Source organism: Gymnoscopelus microlampas (genome assembly GCF_963454915.1).
Source record: "Gymnoscopelus microlampas genome assembly, chromosome: 1".
Taxonomy (NCBI): domain Eukaryota; kingdom Metazoa; phylum Chordata; class Actinopteri; order Myctophiformes; family Myctophidae; genus Gymnoscopelus; species Gymnoscopelus microlampas.
In genome coordinates this window covers 32,950,363-32,968,087 of record NC_139962.1, presented here as the reverse complement: position 1 = coordinate 32,968,087, position 17,725 = coordinate 32,950,363, and the positions used below count along the sequence as shown (strand labels likewise).

General features: G+C 39.7%; 1 protein-coding gene across 2 annotated transcripts in view; it reads right to left on the bottom strand.

Moving 5' to 3' along the window:
* Positions 1–17,725, bottom strand: part of nedd4a (NEDD4 E3 ubiquitin protein ligase a) — a 50,130-nt gene that overhangs the window by 13,000 nt on the left and 19,405 nt on the right. For both annotated transcript variants that reach the window (XM_084061773.1, XM_084061772.1), the window contains 11 exons: positions 13,374–13,424; positions 11,707–11,768; positions 10,831–10,936; positions 7,956–8,119; positions 5,169–5,271; positions 4,612–4,788; positions 3,872–3,955; positions 2,806–2,925; positions 1,357–1,584; positions 820–897; positions 564–618 (listed from right to left, as the gene is read on the bottom strand). In XM_084061773.1, the coding sequence (XP_083917899.1) occupies positions 564–618; positions 820–897; positions 1,357–1,584; positions 2,806–2,925; positions 3,872–3,955; positions 4,612–4,788; positions 5,169–5,271; positions 7,956–8,119; positions 10,831–10,936; positions 11,707–11,768; positions 13,374–13,424 (1,228 nt within the window). The remainder of the gene's footprint in view (positions 1–563; positions 619–819; positions 898–1,356; positions 1,585–2,805; positions 2,926–3,871; positions 3,956–4,611; positions 4,789–5,168; positions 5,272–7,955; positions 8,120–10,830; positions 10,937–11,706; positions 11,769–13,373; positions 13,425–17,725) is intronic.

Here is a 17,725-nt window from a genome sequence, read left to right as displayed (position 1 = left end):
ATCATTGCTATAGAGTGTTTGTTCAGTAACAGGAGTCTCCCCGTCTCTCCAGCTCTTTAATAAACAGAAAATACATTTTCCGGTAGATGTCAAAATCTCAGCCAATCAGGAGAAAGTACACATTTTTAAGCTTCATTTTTGAGTTCCAGTTCCAATTTTGCCTGCTCATTTCTTAGTGTCATCACTTCCAATTTCACTTGTTTAATCTATATCCTGATTGAGTTCTCTGTCCTGATTGGATAAATGCATTTTCTGTTTTATAAAGAGCTGGAGAGACAAGGAGACTCCTTTTACTGAACAAACACTCTATAGCAATGAGTACTATCAGAATATAGAGCTATTTAACACTTATTTTAACCAAATAAAATCACTTACGCTACCTTTAACAAAAGTGTCTTGTGACTATATAATCACTACATTGGATCCATTGGAAAACATGTTATTTTTTCCATTTCATGAAAAGTAACGGTTTTGGACACCAACACAAATATACGTACTGTGATCTATGTAAAATATCCAACAAAATCATACGTACTGTGATCTATGTAAAATATCATACGTACTGTGATCTATGTAAAATATCCTCCCATCACTGTGGACCCTCTCCTCCCAACCAGCCTAGGGGAAGAAGAAGCAGAAATGTGAAACCCACAAAGATGATGGTTTGTCTCGTTTTATGTTTCATGCTCTATTGACATTCATACTGTATTACAGTACCAAATTGTCAGGTCAGGTCAAGACGTTTCTTTTGCTTGTTAGCTGGAGGTATCAGACTTACTGCTGAGCAACGTTTTTCAATTGATCTATCTGGGTTCTTACCGGCATGGGGCCGAGGTCGGCCGGGTCAAGTGAAGGTCTCTTCCTCATGTGCACAGGAATCTTTAACCTGGGATCTTCCTGTTTGGAAACAATATCATAAAACAAAACCTTTACTTGTATAGTTTTCAACTTTTTAATCTAGTTCTTTCCTAATAAAGTTGTTTTTATTTTGTTTTCTGTTTTGTAAAGCGACTTTGAGTACTCAGAAAAGCTCTATATAAATTGTATGTATTATTATTATTATTATTATTAACGATTATTTTTATTATTATTAATGATTTCATTGATGAAGTAGGAAACGGTGCGATGACTGGGGGGGGGGCGGGCGGGGGGTCAATAGAATAAAATCGATATAATACTGAAATCTATAAGACCGCACAGCAAGAATTGTGGATCCAATAATTTGATGACTGGCGGAGACTCAAATGCAAGTCAATTGAGTCTCCTACCAGTGACTCCATCAAACATCAAATCGTCTATTCTCGCTTTTTGAAAAATGTACAACATGTCAATGTGTCAATGTAAAGACGTCCTCACCCAGCTGGTATTCTTTGTGATGTGGTCTATGAAGAAAGGCCTTCCGTTTGGAGCGCTGCGGACCTCCCAGCCAGTGGGCATCACGCCACATGCTTCGTATCGGGTCTCTGGGCCTGGAGAGTGTAGAGGAGAGGCCTCCGGGGACATGGGGGGGTGGTGGTACGTCGTGGGGCTTTGCGACAAGACCATCGCCGCTGCCGCTGCCGCCGCCGCAGCCTCTGACGTGATCTGAAAACAAAAACAACAATATCTGATCAATAAATGGGACTGAAACAATGTATTAGACTATACGTATAAACATATCGTCTCTGTTGGGTGGAAACCTCTTATGTCCAAAACTTTTCAGGATTCAAATTCAAAAGCAGCAAAAGTAGCAGATCGACGCAGCGTTTCGAGCTTGTGGATCTGCTACTTTTGATGCTTTTGTGTGACGCTGTAGTATAATCAAGTAGGGCGTTCATTTACGAACAAACACATAAAAGTTTGAATATGGAGATAAGAGGTTTCTGCCCGACAGCGATGATATTTATGATATATAGATAGATATAAACTTTATTAATCTCAATGGAAATTTGTTCTGTTGAACAGCTCCAGTGCAATACATTCACACAGATTGTCAATAAAAAGAAGCATGATGAACATATAAAATACATCAATGGAAATAGAATGCAGTAAAAAAAACTATACGTTATAAGAAGTTAAAAATCCAAAGTAAAACACAGTTAAAAAAACACAGCAATAACTACAACATAAATATAGGTTAGCTAGCCTTTGTTTTGGGCCTAGAATTAATGTCTTGTCTTATTTTTATGGGAAAAATAAAAGACAAAAAAAAACAAATTTTAAGAAAACTACACAAGTCTCCTGGTGACTCTCTTGCCGACCAACTCTGGTCCCTTACAAAGCTCATAGCACGACACTGAATGCCACGCTATGAACTTGTAGGTCTGCTATTTTTGCTATTGTGAAAATGTGCGCAAATCTTTGAATATATATACTGTATATATTTTTTTTACTCAAATATTTGCTTCTGGGGCATCCCAGAAGCTTTTTTCAAAAACTGTTTGGATTTAGAAGACATTTTTAGAATCCCCAGAAGCAAAGTACAAACGTTCACTTTAAAAAAACATACATTTTCAAAGATTTGCACAAATTTTCACGATTTTTCCAAAATAACAGATCTACAAGCTCACTTGTGACGTGCTATGAGCTTGTATATCTGCTATTTTTGAATAGCCAAAGAGATAAAAAAAATTACACAGATGCATCCTCGTCTAAAAGGGCTTAATGGCCCATGGAGTGAAGGAGTTCCCAAATCTGTCTGTGCTACACACTTCTGTGATAGAAACCTATTACTGAATGGGCTCTTCTGTGAGTAGAAGTGCTGTGTGCAGTGGGTTGGAGTCAATATGAAAAATAGCGAGAGAGAGAGAGAGGGAGATGTGTTACCTGAATGAGTGGGCGTGTCCATGTGGTAGTTCGGCTGTTGTGATTGACGTAGTAGCGTCTGCCTTTGCTGTCCTGTTTCTCCTCCCAGCCTGCAGGCAGCCCACTGGAGGTGGGGAGCAGCTGTTCAAGCACACAAACAGCACATTACTGCTGTAATCCACACCTTCAACTGCAACACGATCACTCACAAAGAAAGCTCAGCCTCATTAAGGTTAACTATACCCTTCCTTCCTTCGTTTTGTACCACAAGAAGACCTAATGGGAGCTATACTTGGGCTGGGCGATTAACTGAAAATATATTGAAACCGATATTTAGAACCAATAACTGACTTGTAACTGAATAATCGAAAAGAAGGTTTTTTTCGTATATTTTATCAACGAAACGCCACAGAAAAATTGTAATAGATTGTTTATATTCTACTACGATCTCATTGCTATTAAAAAATAATAAGGACCTGTTGTGTGAGTATTAAAAGGCAACTCCACACCAATGATTCACCATGCAACTCCTTGCAACATGCAACTATTTGCATCTACTTGCAACCATTATCCCCAATGACAGTTGCAAGGATTTGCATTGTTGTGGTTGACCTTAAAACCTTTTTGTTGCAAGGAGTCGCGACTAGTTGCATTGGTGCGGTTTGGCCTTTACCGTCTGGTTGGCCTACTTTGTTGCGACTATAACATCTCAACTAAGGTGCTGGCAGACGGACTTGGGAAATTGATGCATAAATGATTTCTGTACATCCAGATCCGACCGGTTTGATTATAAGTAGACCGTTATCGAGTCATCCTCGCCGTGTATTCAATATTACCTATCTGAGCTAGCAGATCTTAGATTTGCTTGTAGATCTGTAATTTCTGGCAAGCAACACAATCGTAATACGGACTGTTAATTATGCTTAAAACTGCCATCTGGGACTTATTTTAATGACTAAAACGTTAGATGTGGTCTCCCACCTCTTCCATTGAGACCACACTGAGACTTCCATTTGCAGACCCGGGTTCGAATGCCGGGTAGGGCCTAAAAGTTATGGACAGAAGCTCTTAAGACCACAATACTCACCACGGGACGCACAGGATGTTCCTCTAATGATGAAGTTGGGGCACTTCCTCTACGGCTGGAATGGCTGGAATTACTGGAGTGATCCTGAAAAGTGTGTTTGAAAGTGTGAAACGCACACATTCACTGATGGCTTAGGGGTCCTCAAGCACCCCTAACATTTAATGTCAGCACCCTTAAAATGAAAGTCATACCGTATGTAACATTAGAAGTAATAACATTCTTCCATTTTATGGGAGCAAGGGGGTCAAGACCTATGGTGTTCCTCCCAACCTACTCTGGGCCATAGGAGCCATGTACATGTATAAGGTGATGATCTACTACGACGCCATTCGACGGCAACAGTGAGGAGTTTGACCTCCTGGCTGGGGTGTCGCAACGGGACACTCTCTCGCCCCCTTCCTTTCATTATAGCCCTGCTGTGGACGGGAGCAGGAACTCGGCCTCACTACTACACCAGGGAAGTCTAAAAGACACCTGGACTATGTGGATGAAAACTGCCTGCTATCCAGTGGTGTAAAGTAACATTTACTCAAGTACTGTACTTAAGTACAATTTTGAGGTATTTTTTACTTTAGTAGAGTATTTCCAATTGTCTATACTTTTACTTCTACTCCACTACATCTCGTGCCGCTCTGTGCGCTTGTACATCAGCTATTTTTTAAACATTTTTAAAGAAATCTTGAAAGTGTTTGAAATATATTTTGGAGATTGACTCCGCTTCGGAAGGACGAAAGACTCACCGTCTGGGAGAGGCGCCGCTCTCCAGGCGTGGCCCCTGATGACAACGTCAGACGACCCAGGTCTGCCAACGTCTGAAGGTCGTCGGGCAGAGGATGGAAGTCCAGCGGGGGGTGATGGGGGGGAGGGGTGGAGCTGTGGTACAAGGTAGACTCATCTTCTGTGATGATCTCCCAGCTCTGCGAAGAAGAATGACAGAAGACACAGGATTTAAGACCATTAAAACCGGGAACGCATCTGTGTAACCACTTTAACCATTATTTGATATTTTTTATTCAAAAATAGCAGATATACAAGCTCATAGCGCGGCAGCAAGTGCTGCGCTATGCTTGTACATCAAGCCGCCTCACGCTACAGAAACAGGAGAGACTCCTGTTCTATGGGCCACTTGGCTACTTAAGACTTACAAGCACACAACGTGTCATATTGTGAATGATATTATCGTCACGCTACAATATCAATATTGAGGTATTTGGTCATAAACATTGTGATATTATATTATTATCGCCTCAGGGCAACAGTATGTACAACATGGACAGGTAGAATTAGGTAGAATTACCTCAGGAGATTCTTGCCTGTCCGACTCATCGTGGTCTGAGATCTGTCTGCGGGCCGTGAACGCATGCTGGGCCTCCATGTTACCGTTCTGTTCCTCACTGTCTCTGTAACACACACACACACACACACACACACACACACACACACACACACACACACACAAAATATTGACTGTTAACTCATTCAGTGCCATTGATGTCGCCACGTTTTTCATAAGCCACCGACGTCATACTTTTTTTTTTTTTTTTAATGTTCAGAACCCAAGATATCATGATTTGAAGATTTTCTGCTCCATTCACTTCTTGTTTAACTTCTTACTGAAAAAGGCTGTATCTCTTTTTTACAATGTATTTTTGGCCTTGGCACAGGGGTGACAAAGCCAGAAATAAGTTTGGCACTGAATGAGTTAAGGGCTTGATATACTTAGTTACATTCGGTGTCACACACAGTTATTTTCGCCTATTTTCGGTGTGTCACTGCAAAGTACACATCCTGCTTTAAGATCATTCATGTTAAATGTAATATACAGTGGCCCAGAGGTCGAAGGACAGTATTAACAGTGTTACAGTACTGTGTACTTTATACAGTTAGGCCTGTCACAATTATTACATAATCGTCTAATCGCAATTATTTGAGATAATCACAATACTTTTTGCATAATCGTTTCCATGTTGAAAAATGTTCATACATTTTCAAATATAAAAAAGCAGAAATAGCTGATCTACAAGCTTACAACGCGTCAAGCAAACAATTATTAAATATGTCAATAATGACTTTGTATATTTAATGATTTGTTATTTTTTATTACGAAGCCTAAAAGGCCAAACAGAAATAATTGTTTTATTCATGTGTTCCAATGTTCAAGGCCAAACACACAATTACTCAGTGTACTATATATCAGGACAGTATTAACAGTCTCAGTGTACTATATATCAGGACAGTATTAACAGTCTCAGTGTATTATATGTAAGGACAGTATTAACAGTCTCAGTGTACTATATATCAGGACAGTATTAACAGTCTCAGTGTATTATATGTAAGGACAGTATTAACAGTCTCAGTGTACTATATATCAGGACAGTATTAACAGTCTCAGTGTACTATATATCAGGACAGTATTAACAGTCTCAGTGTATTATATGTAAGGACAGTATTAACAGTCTCAGTGTACTATATATCAGGACAGTATTAACAGTCTCAGTGTATTATATATCAGGACAGTATTAACAGTCTCAGTGTATTATATGTAAGGACAGTATTAACAGTCTCAGTGTACTATATATCAGGACAGTATTAACAGTCTCAGTGTATTATATGTAAGGACAGTATTAACAGTCTCAGTGTACTATATATCAGGACAGTATTAACAGTCTCAGTGTATTATATGTAAGGACAGTATTAACAGTCTCAGTGTACTATATATCAGGACAGAATTAACAGTCTCAGTGTACTATATATCAGGACAGTATTAACAGTCTCAGTGTATTATATGTAAGGACAGTATTAACAGTCTCAGTGTACTATATATCAGGACAGTATTAACAGTCTCAGTGTATTATATATCAGGACAGTATTAACAGTCTCAGTGTATTATATGTAAGGACAGTATTAACAGTCTCAGTGTACTATATATCAGGACAGTATTAACAGTCTCAGTGTATTATATGTAAGGACAGTATTAACAGTCTCAGTGTACTATATATCAGGACAGTATTAACAGTCTCAGTGTATTATATGTAAGGACAGTATTAACAGTCTCAGTGTACTATATATCAGGACAGTATTAACAGTCTCAGTGTATTATATATCAGGACAGTATTAACAGTCTCAGTGTACTATATATCAGGACAGTATTAACAGTCTCAGTGTACTATATATAAGGACAGTATTAACAGTCTCAGTGTATTATATATCAGGACAGTATTAACAGTCTCAGTGTACTATATATCAGGACAGTATTAACAGTCTCAGTGTACTATATATCAGGACAGTATTAACAGTCTCAGTGTACTATATATAAGGACAGTATTAACAGTCTCAGTGTACTATATATAAGGACAGTATTAACAGTCTCAGTGTACTATATATCAGGACAGTATTAACAGTCTCAGTGTACTATATGTAAGGACAGTATTAACAGTCTCAGTGTATTATATATCAGGACAGTATTAACAGTCTCAGTGTACTATATATCAGGACAGTATTAACAGTCTCAGTGTACTATATATAAGGACAGTATTAACAGTCTCAGTGTATTATATATCAGGACAGTATTAACAGTCTCAGTGTATTATATATCAGGACAGTATTAACAGTCTCAGTGTATTATATGTAAGGACAGTATTAACAGTCTCAGTGTACTATATATCAGGACAGTATTAACAGTCTCAGTGTACTATATATCAGGACAGTATTAACAGTCTCAGTGTATTATATGTAAGGACAGTATTAACAGTCTTACAGTACAGTCTACTATATTGTTTGCTGTCGGCAGAAACCTCTTATCTCCATATTTTCGTGAATTAATGCCCCACTCGATCATACTACGCAGCGTCACACAAAAGCACACAAAGTAGAAGATCTGCAAGCTGAAAACGTGGCGCGAAGCGACAAGTTTTGAGCTTGCAGATCTGCTACTTTTGCAATTTCTTTTATTTGAATCCTGAAAATGAACAGTTTTGGACATACAGTATGAGGTTTCCACCCGACAGAGACGATATGTAAGAACAGTATTAACAGTGTTTCAGTACAGTCTACTATATATAAAGGGCAGTATTAAGAGTCTTACAGTACTGTGGGTCTAACCCATTGTGTGGTTCTGTTCTCATGGTTGACATAGTAGGTTCTGCCCAGGTTGTCCTGCCTCTCCTCCCAGCCAGGGGGCAGTGCAGGCAGCAGGTGGTTTTGTCTTGGCCCCGACATGTCCTGGCCCTCCAGATACTCCCAACTAGGCTGAATAAACAATACAAAAATACACCGTTACACAACCTAGCACACGCACACCGGAGTCACAATATCATTATTAAATCGGTGTCTTATTTCAAGTCACTTCTTAAAATGTACTTGTATCAAAATACCTTTTGCATAGACCTAGGCCTATGATCCTAGATTACTGAGGCGCTACACTGTCTCTATGCATTTGATCTGTTTTGATCTGTGTTTACCTTTGTTAACTGTAAATCGTTCTGGATTAAGAGCGTCTGATAAATGCCTAAATTGTAAATTGTAACTGTAAATTGAAATGTGTTGCAATTTTATTGTTTGATGCTCCTAATGTTTTATGAATCTGGCACATGCGTCTGGCTTAACCACTTCAATCCCAGCATCCGTATTGCGGGGAAAGCTTTCGAGAAAAAAAAATCACACCCTGTGTGAAGAGAGTGGTGCCTTTGATGAGCCCCGTATTGATGTTGTCATCAATGTTTGTTTATTGGACATACATACACCCGGACACACAGAGTCAGATATAGGAGTGGTTGGCACCACTCAAAAATCACACCCAGTGTGAAGAGAGTGGTGCCTTTGAAAGTGTAACTGGTTGCATCCTTGTGTTGCAATCAGTATGTTGTCACGCAATCAGTATGTCATATTGTCACGCGTCACGTGAAGCTTGACCAATCAGCCGTGCTCAAACATACGGACAGACATACGGACGGACGGACATACGGACACACGGACAAAGTCAAATGTAGGAGTGGTTGGCACCACTCAAAAAAGATCAACAAGCTCACAACACGTCAATTGTGCTTTCAGCTAAAGCTCAATAAAAGAAAACAGAAAAGACACTAGTATAGTCCTGCGGGACTCCGGTCAACCATAGGGTTTAATTGGTTAACTTAAGGAGCCACCAGGGTAACAGAATCCCACCCAGATGGAACGACTTCCAGGCTCCCAGGACTCTCGGTAGGCCCCGCGTAGCCTGGCGCTCGCCCGGTGCGGACGGCGGTCTGCGACCAGGGCCTCGATATTGCCCTCTTGGCACCCATTGTCCCCTCTGTTGTGAGCCTTACCAAGGTGTCTTCCTCTATTATTCTTGGGAGTTTTTTTCCTTGCGCCGTTAAGGGTGTAAGGACAGGGGGTGTTGTTTGTTTACACAAATCTCTGTATCGACCTATCAGTCTGTCGGGGGTGTCCCTGGCCTGTTATGCTCATAAGAGATCTCAGTATCTATATGTCTGTCTATGTCCATTTTATGCCCATAAATGGAGATTTCTGATGTCATCACTATCACGTCATCATAGTGCTGATGTCATAGACTGGCCGCCAAGGTACAACGGCTGCTCTGACAATGGGTACAACGGGTACATACAGACACAACAGATAGGCATAGATTCTGTGTATTTATAGATTGATTATTATTATTATTATCATCGTTAGCTGTCAGAGAAGCGTTGGCAGCTAGTCAGAAGATTCCCAGGCCAGCATGGAGAGCTGCTAGGCTGTGTTGGCCTCAAATCTTTCTTAAAGCCTTATTTATATACTTTGTTGCAAGCAGGTGTCGCACACCGGAAATAGCAGAGCTACAAGTTCACAACGCGTGGCGCTGCAGCGCATGCTGAGCTTGTAGATCTGCTACTGTTAGAGGTGCGACACCGGCGCGGCAGCTAAGTATAAATCAGGCTTAAGGAGGATGTCAGCATATTTTCTCCACGGTGACAAATATAGTCTGGCCTCATGGACACAGTGTCCTGAGACAGTGTTACTGTACGTTTAAATGAGCACGCAGCCTGAAGAACAGAAGTCTGATTTCTATTTGAATATTTAGACTTGAATGTGGTGGAAGGATGAGATGCTACAATCTCAAGCAAATATTCTAAGACCGTCTTTCATCCAGCAGATAAAGAGAAGCATTGCGATTTATTTCAGTTGTTATATATATATTATATAATTTTTGACTTAATTGTCCAAGGTAAAAAACGGATTTGAAAGTTTTTTGGGCAGAATTCTATTATTTATTAACCACTTAAACCCTAGAAGTTGACCAGGGTCTCTATACTAGGTCCACTAGTATTTCCCTCTACACCAAATCTCTTCACTGAAAATAGCCGCTCTACAAGCTCACAACACGTTGTTGTGGATGTGCCATTTTTGCCGAATGTTTGCCTCAGAATTGGGATGCCCAGAGTTCATGTGGTTAAAGAATAGTGATGTGCCAGTATATCTTCGATAAAGAGCCAACACTGTGACAGAAATGTCCTTCAAGCAGAGGGACAAGCCTGGCGTCTGTCCCTTCAAGCTGTGAACTACAGCTTGATGGCAGAGGCCTCGCCGAGGTCCCGCTGAGGGCCCACACAGAGTCATGGCGAAATCACTCCTCCCACAGACAATTCAATATGAGATACAAGTGAAAATGAACGAATAAATGGACGTTAGATAACCACTTAAGCCCTATATACTTCATCGTACGATGAATTGCGAAAATGAAAGATCGGTAAGCTCACAATGTTCAAAAATAGTGAAAATAGTTATATAAATAGCTATATACTGTAAATCTACAAGCTCGGCTACATAAATAGCTATATATCTGCTTGCAGGTTTATATGGCTATTTATACCGCGGTAGCTATTTTCACCATTTCTGAAAATGTTCACCTATAATGACATGGCTCCGTTTATACCCCATGGCACGACGGGTTCTTAGCTTGATGAGAGACATGAACTTACATCTGTGTCTTCAGTCTGGTCTGTAGACTCCTCCTCTGAGCCCGACGGCGTTTTGGGCAAGTAGGTCATTTTGAGACGCAAATGACCCTTGACTCTGGATTTGTGGCTGCATTGGAAAACAAACAAACAAACAGGTCTAAGATAAAGTTGCTTCAAAGATGTTAAAAATCTCTGTTAAAAAACATAACATTTTATTTTGTATAGGAGAAAGTATTCAATAACTTAGAATGCATTATAATCTGCTTATACCACTGTATAATTGTAATGATAAGCACTTATACATATTGATAATGCTTTGTAAGATAATCATAACACATATAAATCATTTTATAATTACTTTATTATGGTCAAGTGTCATAAGACATCATAATTGCTGGTCACTCACGGACATTTTTGCAAGGATCATATAGTATTATAATTCTCATAGTTGTAATACCATAACGATCATAATGCATTATAGTGTGATTATAAAGTCACTATAAAGGGTGATTGAGTGTTTTAAGTAAAGTGATGAAAGATCATTATATCTTCACAACACCACACAATATTTCTGCCTACACCTCCAGGAATGTCATTACTTTACTACTTTTTACTTTATAAAATGCTATTATTATTGAAAGCATTATGAGTACTTAGTTGTACTCTAAGCAATTATAATGCATTTGTACTTGACCTTAAGAGTCATTAAAAATGCTTTATGGGTAATTGATTTTAGTTATAAAGCATTATGAGTATTTATGAGTGCTTATAATGATACACCGTTATAAGCGGATTACAATGCATAATAACTTATAAGTATGTTTATATATGCATTATATACAGGGGCTTCATAAAAAGTGTTACAAATCATGCGACTGCCGGTGAAATGATGCCAACCTTCGTGGATGTAGCAGAAAGTCTTTGAACGTGTATGGCCGTTCAGCGTTGGGATTCTCTGTCTGCAAGATAGAAAGAAACGACAAAGAACAAACAATGTTCAACAGCTGTATGAACCAGTGAAAGACTCAAGTTTTACTACCAGACCACCATAAACTGAACTGACAGTAACAAATGCAAAACAGGGGGCCAATTTCTGGGTGCTGTATTATGATGAAACATGAAGGACGGTATTTACACAACCACAGACACTGTTGTGGAACAGTGTACACGTACAGTACATGTTTATAGTAATATGCCGATATGGGCGAGGTCGAGAGTTCATCACAGCTACAGTAAAACGTGGGTTATATGAGGTTATATGATCATATGATCATAGTGAGGTGGAAGGTTGAAAAGGAAATGAACAAAACACAAACTTTCCATTCGGAAAAAACATATCCTCTGCGCCACAGTAAATTCCTCAGAGTTAAAGGTGGTGATATTTATTTGTTAACAAGTATCTTTGTGTCCTTTCTCCTGATTGGACAAGAGTGGTGTCCCGGCCTGAAAATTCATTTTATGTTTATCAAATAGCTGGAGAGAGGGGGAGAGCCCTGGAGGGAGGGGGAAAGCCCTGCTATGGAATACTCTATACTGTAGCATAGCAATGATTACTATCACAATATTATGCTGTGTTCACACTGGCAGATACAGCTACAGTCTACCATTCATTTTCGATGGAAGCCAGCGACATGAAGATACATGGCGACGCCCGACATTTGTAGCGGCTACAAAATCTACAAAGCTACAATCCCAGTTGAGCTGGCTTCAATCAACTGCAGCTACAACCATTTCCACACGCCTTCTTTCTCTCTACACCATTCTTGCTTGTAATGGGGGGCAAATTAATTATTTCCGACCACTAGTTCCATGTTATTTTTAACCCCAGGCTTTATTTTCCTTTATATTTTTCTCGTCGGACACTCGCGCGATGACGTCAACGAGCGTGTTGATCAACACTTCAACAGCAACTCGGCGACAAATACACTGCGTCGCGTTGTATCTTCCTATCTTTTGTAGTTGCCAGTGTAAATGCAGCATCGAAGATTAAAGTTGTTGTTTTTTACTTCACTTATGCAGTTTTCATTCTTTCTTTCTTTTTTCTTCCTTTATTGTCTCCGCCAGGCTCGAAAGGCATGGCGAGAGAGTATGTTTTGTTTTCTTCTTCCTTCTTCTCGTTTCCTTCTTTTTTTTTCTTTCTTATTTTCCATTTTGCTCTTTTTCTTTGTTTCTGTGGTTGAAAAGTAAACCACCCGGTTGCCGAATTCAATGTAATTTTCATTCAGCAGCAAATGCAATGTGATTTCCGGGGGGGTTTACCAGGCTAGGTGGAAAGTTTTTTTTGGGGGGGGGGGGGGGCAGGGGAAAAGTTGGAGGGGACTTTCTTTTTTGAATCTGAAAAACCCACAAGAAAGCACCGACCTATCAAATATGATATTACTGGTAACTGCACCTATGTGTTGTCTCTGCAAAATTGTGGAATACAAAATATGTAAAAAAAAAAAAAAATCCATTTGTAACTCTGTTAGTGTACTAATAGACCTTCGGGTCCATTTGGTTACATGTGTACTCTCTCAATGACCAGGGAGGATTCCACAGTGCTAGATGAGATAGATTGAGCTCACCGGTATCTGATGGAGAGGAACGTCCACCTGACCCAGGAAGTCATCACGAGTCTGTGAACACAGAATGTAATCACCTTTACTAATCACACAAACAGGGTGTGTCTGTAAACACACACACACACACACACACACACACACACACACACACACACACACACACACACACACACACACACACACACACACACACACACACACTTACTTTTTGGTTGTGAATGTAATCTTTTACCTTTCTTGTGGGTGAAAATGTCCTAAACCTAACCCCTAAATACCTAAACCTAACCTGAATCTTTTGCTAATGGTAACTTTAGCTCTAAAAATCACCATGAAAACAATATCATTCTTCTGGTACTCAATGGGAATAGTAATACCTGGTATACACACCCACACACACATACTGGCCTAGAATATCCACTTTGGACAACCAAGCACTCCCTTTGTCTCCTCTGACAGACCATGCTTCCTACAGTAGGCCATAAAGATCAATAAACAGTAATCATCTTATCAATTATATGGATGCACCACGTAGAATTATGGACCTCTTTGAAATAGTGACCGTAATTTCAATACATTTCATATACTATTATCAACTCAGATTTCAATGAATATAATTCATTAATTTCATTGCTGTAATTCTGACAGATCCAATTTTACAATTATTTTTTTTGTCATTTATCAGACGCTCTTATCCAGAGTGACTTACAAAGTGATCAGATCAGATTAAACAGTAACTACAGTAGGATACCAAGTAAACAACATCAAACCTAATATCTGTCTAAACAACATGAAATAACCTAAGAAATAAGCTCTCCAGCTTGGTGTTTTATCCTTTTGACAGTATATCGTCTGTCGGGTGGAAACCTCATATGACCAAAACTGTTACTTTTCAGTATTCAAATTCAAAAATGGTAAAAGTAGCAGATCTACAAGCTCAAAACGAAGCTTCACGCTTCGAGCTTGTAGATCTGTTACTTTTGTGTGACGCTGTCGTATGATGACGTAGGCCGTTAATTTACGAAAAAACACAAAAAGTATAAAATATGGAGATAAGAGGTTTCTGCCCGACAGCAACGATTATGTTCATGCATATGCATTTTTGTCTTCAAAAGGCTGACAGGCCGGGGGAGAAGGCTATGTTATCTCCCGTGTGTGTGTGTGTGTGTGTGTGTGTGTGTGTGTGTGTGTGTGTGTGTGTGTGTGTGTGTGTGTGTGTGTGTGTGTGTGTGTGTGTGTGTGTGTGTGTGTGTGTGTGTCCATCTGAGCACAGCTAATCTCAAACACAGCTGGACCGATTGGCGTGAAACTGCAAGCTAGCATACACCCAGTAGGCCAAGACACTCCCACTCCCCCCAAATGTTTTGAATTGGTATCATGATGCCAATTTATCACTTTGCGTTTTGTGTTTCAAAACACACTTTTTGCTACTACTCCTACCTGTACATAGTATGTCCAAAACTCATACAACTTCGGTAAACATTACTCTGGAGTCAAGAAACATGTATCATTCAGGTTTTTCATATTCCATGCATATTGGCTATGATTGGCTTCCAAAGTTTGCGAAAGGGGCCTGTTTTACATAAGTAATAAACGCAGCATCAGATCTACCCAAAATGTGGGTCTCACATTGAGGGAACTCTAAACAACACAACACATTTGCCTGTAATTGGCCTAAAACATGTGTGGAAGGGGCCTCCTTACAAAACATATCATATAATGATCACTACATCCAATCAACCCCAAAATTGGAATCACATGTTATGGGGCCTCTATGGATCGCACCTTCAAAAGCATTTTCCTTTCTGCCCATAGGGGGGTGCCACAAATGCAAAACGTTTAACTGTATATCATCAAAACACTATTTATGCCCGCAGCTTCCTAACGTCCTGCCAGCTACAACCCACTACCAGTGGTGGAAAGTACATTTACTCAAATACTGCACTTAAGTACAAATTTGAGGATTTTTTACTTTATGGGAGTTTTTCCATTTTTCAATACTTTTACTTCTACTCCACAACTAGATTTTGATTATTATTACAAAACATACATTTACCACTGCAGCCCTATTTAAACTTTGGCTATTTGAAAATAGCAGATCTACAAGCTCACAATGCGTCGCATTGCGACGCGTTGTAAGCTTGTAGATCTGCTATTTTCAAAAGACTTTTACACATTTTAGACGGCATAACTAGTACCTAGTACTTTTACTTTTAGTACTTTAAGTATATTTTGATGCCAATTCTTTTGTACTTTTACTCAAGTACATATTTTGATTACCAGACTTTTACTTGTAACAGAGTATTTCTGCATTGCAGTATTGATACTTTTACTTGAGTAAACAATTTGAGTACTTTTTCCACCACTGCCCACTACTGACACAGGCCTGGGTAAAGCCACCCAGTCTGGCGAAGACCTGCGCTCCAAGTAACACCCTTTTCTAATTGTCAATAAAAAGGTGAATCAATCAACATTTGCAGCATATTGCATCCAGGTTAAGGTTCAAAGGTTTTATTTTATTGTACTTATCACCATAACTCACACTTAGTTGTACATGGGAGCAAAACATATCCTTCTCCCCAATGCAACATACTGTAGCTACTCATGTAAACAACAATGCAACATACATGTAAACAACAGACAAGACATTCTTAAATAGTCACTAACATTAAAAAGTCATAAACTATTGTATCCTTCGTCGTTTGAGCTACAAGCTCGAGCTCACGCAAGCTCACAATGTGCCATGTTGTGCTTTGGAAAAGTATTAATATATATATATACTGTATATATATTTTTGGCCTGGTTGAAAGTGGTTAAAAATAGCGCTAAAAGAGACACTTCACTAAAAAAGAAGCCTCAATAGCCTTATAGTATAATAAATATAGTGGAGATGAATATATAAAAATATACATCAATATGAATGTTGCATTTTGGATAGCTCTTCATAACATAACAATAACAGAGAGAGAGAGAGAGAGAGAGAGGCTGCTCATTCCAGCGTTTACTTTGTGAATGCCTCGATCACGTGACCATTTCCATCTTACTTCCTGCCCCTGAGGCAAAAACACAATGTTGTCACAGATACAGCAGCTTTGTGACCAAATTAGCTGCTCCAACGCATCACAGTGGCTGGCACCGAGCGCACGCACAATGTTTACATGAACAAATATAGATATCTGCTGCACCTGCCCTGCCAGTGGGGAAGCCAAGGTGAGCCCTCGAACCCGGGTTCATTTATACACTGTAGTACAACAGCTTGACAAGAGGAGCCGATCTACAAGCTTACAATGATTGGCATTTTATTCAGGAGTCCCAGATTGTAGCTTTAACCCTGGTGTCCCTATTTTGGGCAAGTCATTTATGCTCCACAATTATACAGTGCAAAGTAACACAACACAATTATACTGTCCTACAGTACAACTAAACACAGCACAATAACACAACACAGCACAGTGTTTCTGTTGCTGTCAATGTCATTTTCATGCAAGCGACATGAAGATACAAACGGACGCGCGACTCATGTAGCTTTTGACGCCCGCAACAAAAGCTTAAAAATAAAGTTGTTTCTGTTCACCACTAACCTTCTCTCTCTCTCCACACAATTCCTGCATGTAATGGGGGGAAAACAATGCATTCCCGATTTCCCATTAGCCACTTCCCTGTTATTTAACTTTATATTTATCTTGCCCATGGCTCTCAAACACGGACGCACACTTGATGACTTCACCGAACATTTATTTTCAACAGCAACTCCGTGACAGTGTAGCTTACAAACGCTTGGTCATTTTGTAGCTTTTGTACTGTAGCAGCTGGTGTGAATGATGCATTATTCTGTGTTCACACTTGAAGCGATTAAGCCACAGGTTACAAGTCATTTCAGTGGAAGTCATCGACATGAACATACAAACTAACACCCGACACTTGTCACTGCATCACGCGCTACAAACGCTACTAAAGGTTAAACTGGCTTCGAGTTTTTTTCAGTGCTCAAATGACGCAATGAAGTGTCACTCAGTCATGTTTTTGTTTCACAATGTCCACTCCCCTTTTCTTGTAATGGGGGAAAACGAATCCTTGTTGCCAGCCAGTTCCCTGTTGTTTTACCCCAGCTTTTTATATTTTCCTTCATATCTTACTCGCTTGTTGTCCCCACACATGGACGCTTGATGACGTCAACGAGTGTGTTGAGCAACACTTCAAGGGCAGCTCAGTGACAGTGTAGCTGACCATGCTTGGTCATTTTGACGTTTTTGTCGCCGCAAGCGTAAACGCAGTCTCTGGCTAAGAGGAAAAATATGGAGCTCACTGAATGCTCTGACACAACCGTCCACCTTGAATGAACTGATAGCACAACAAGA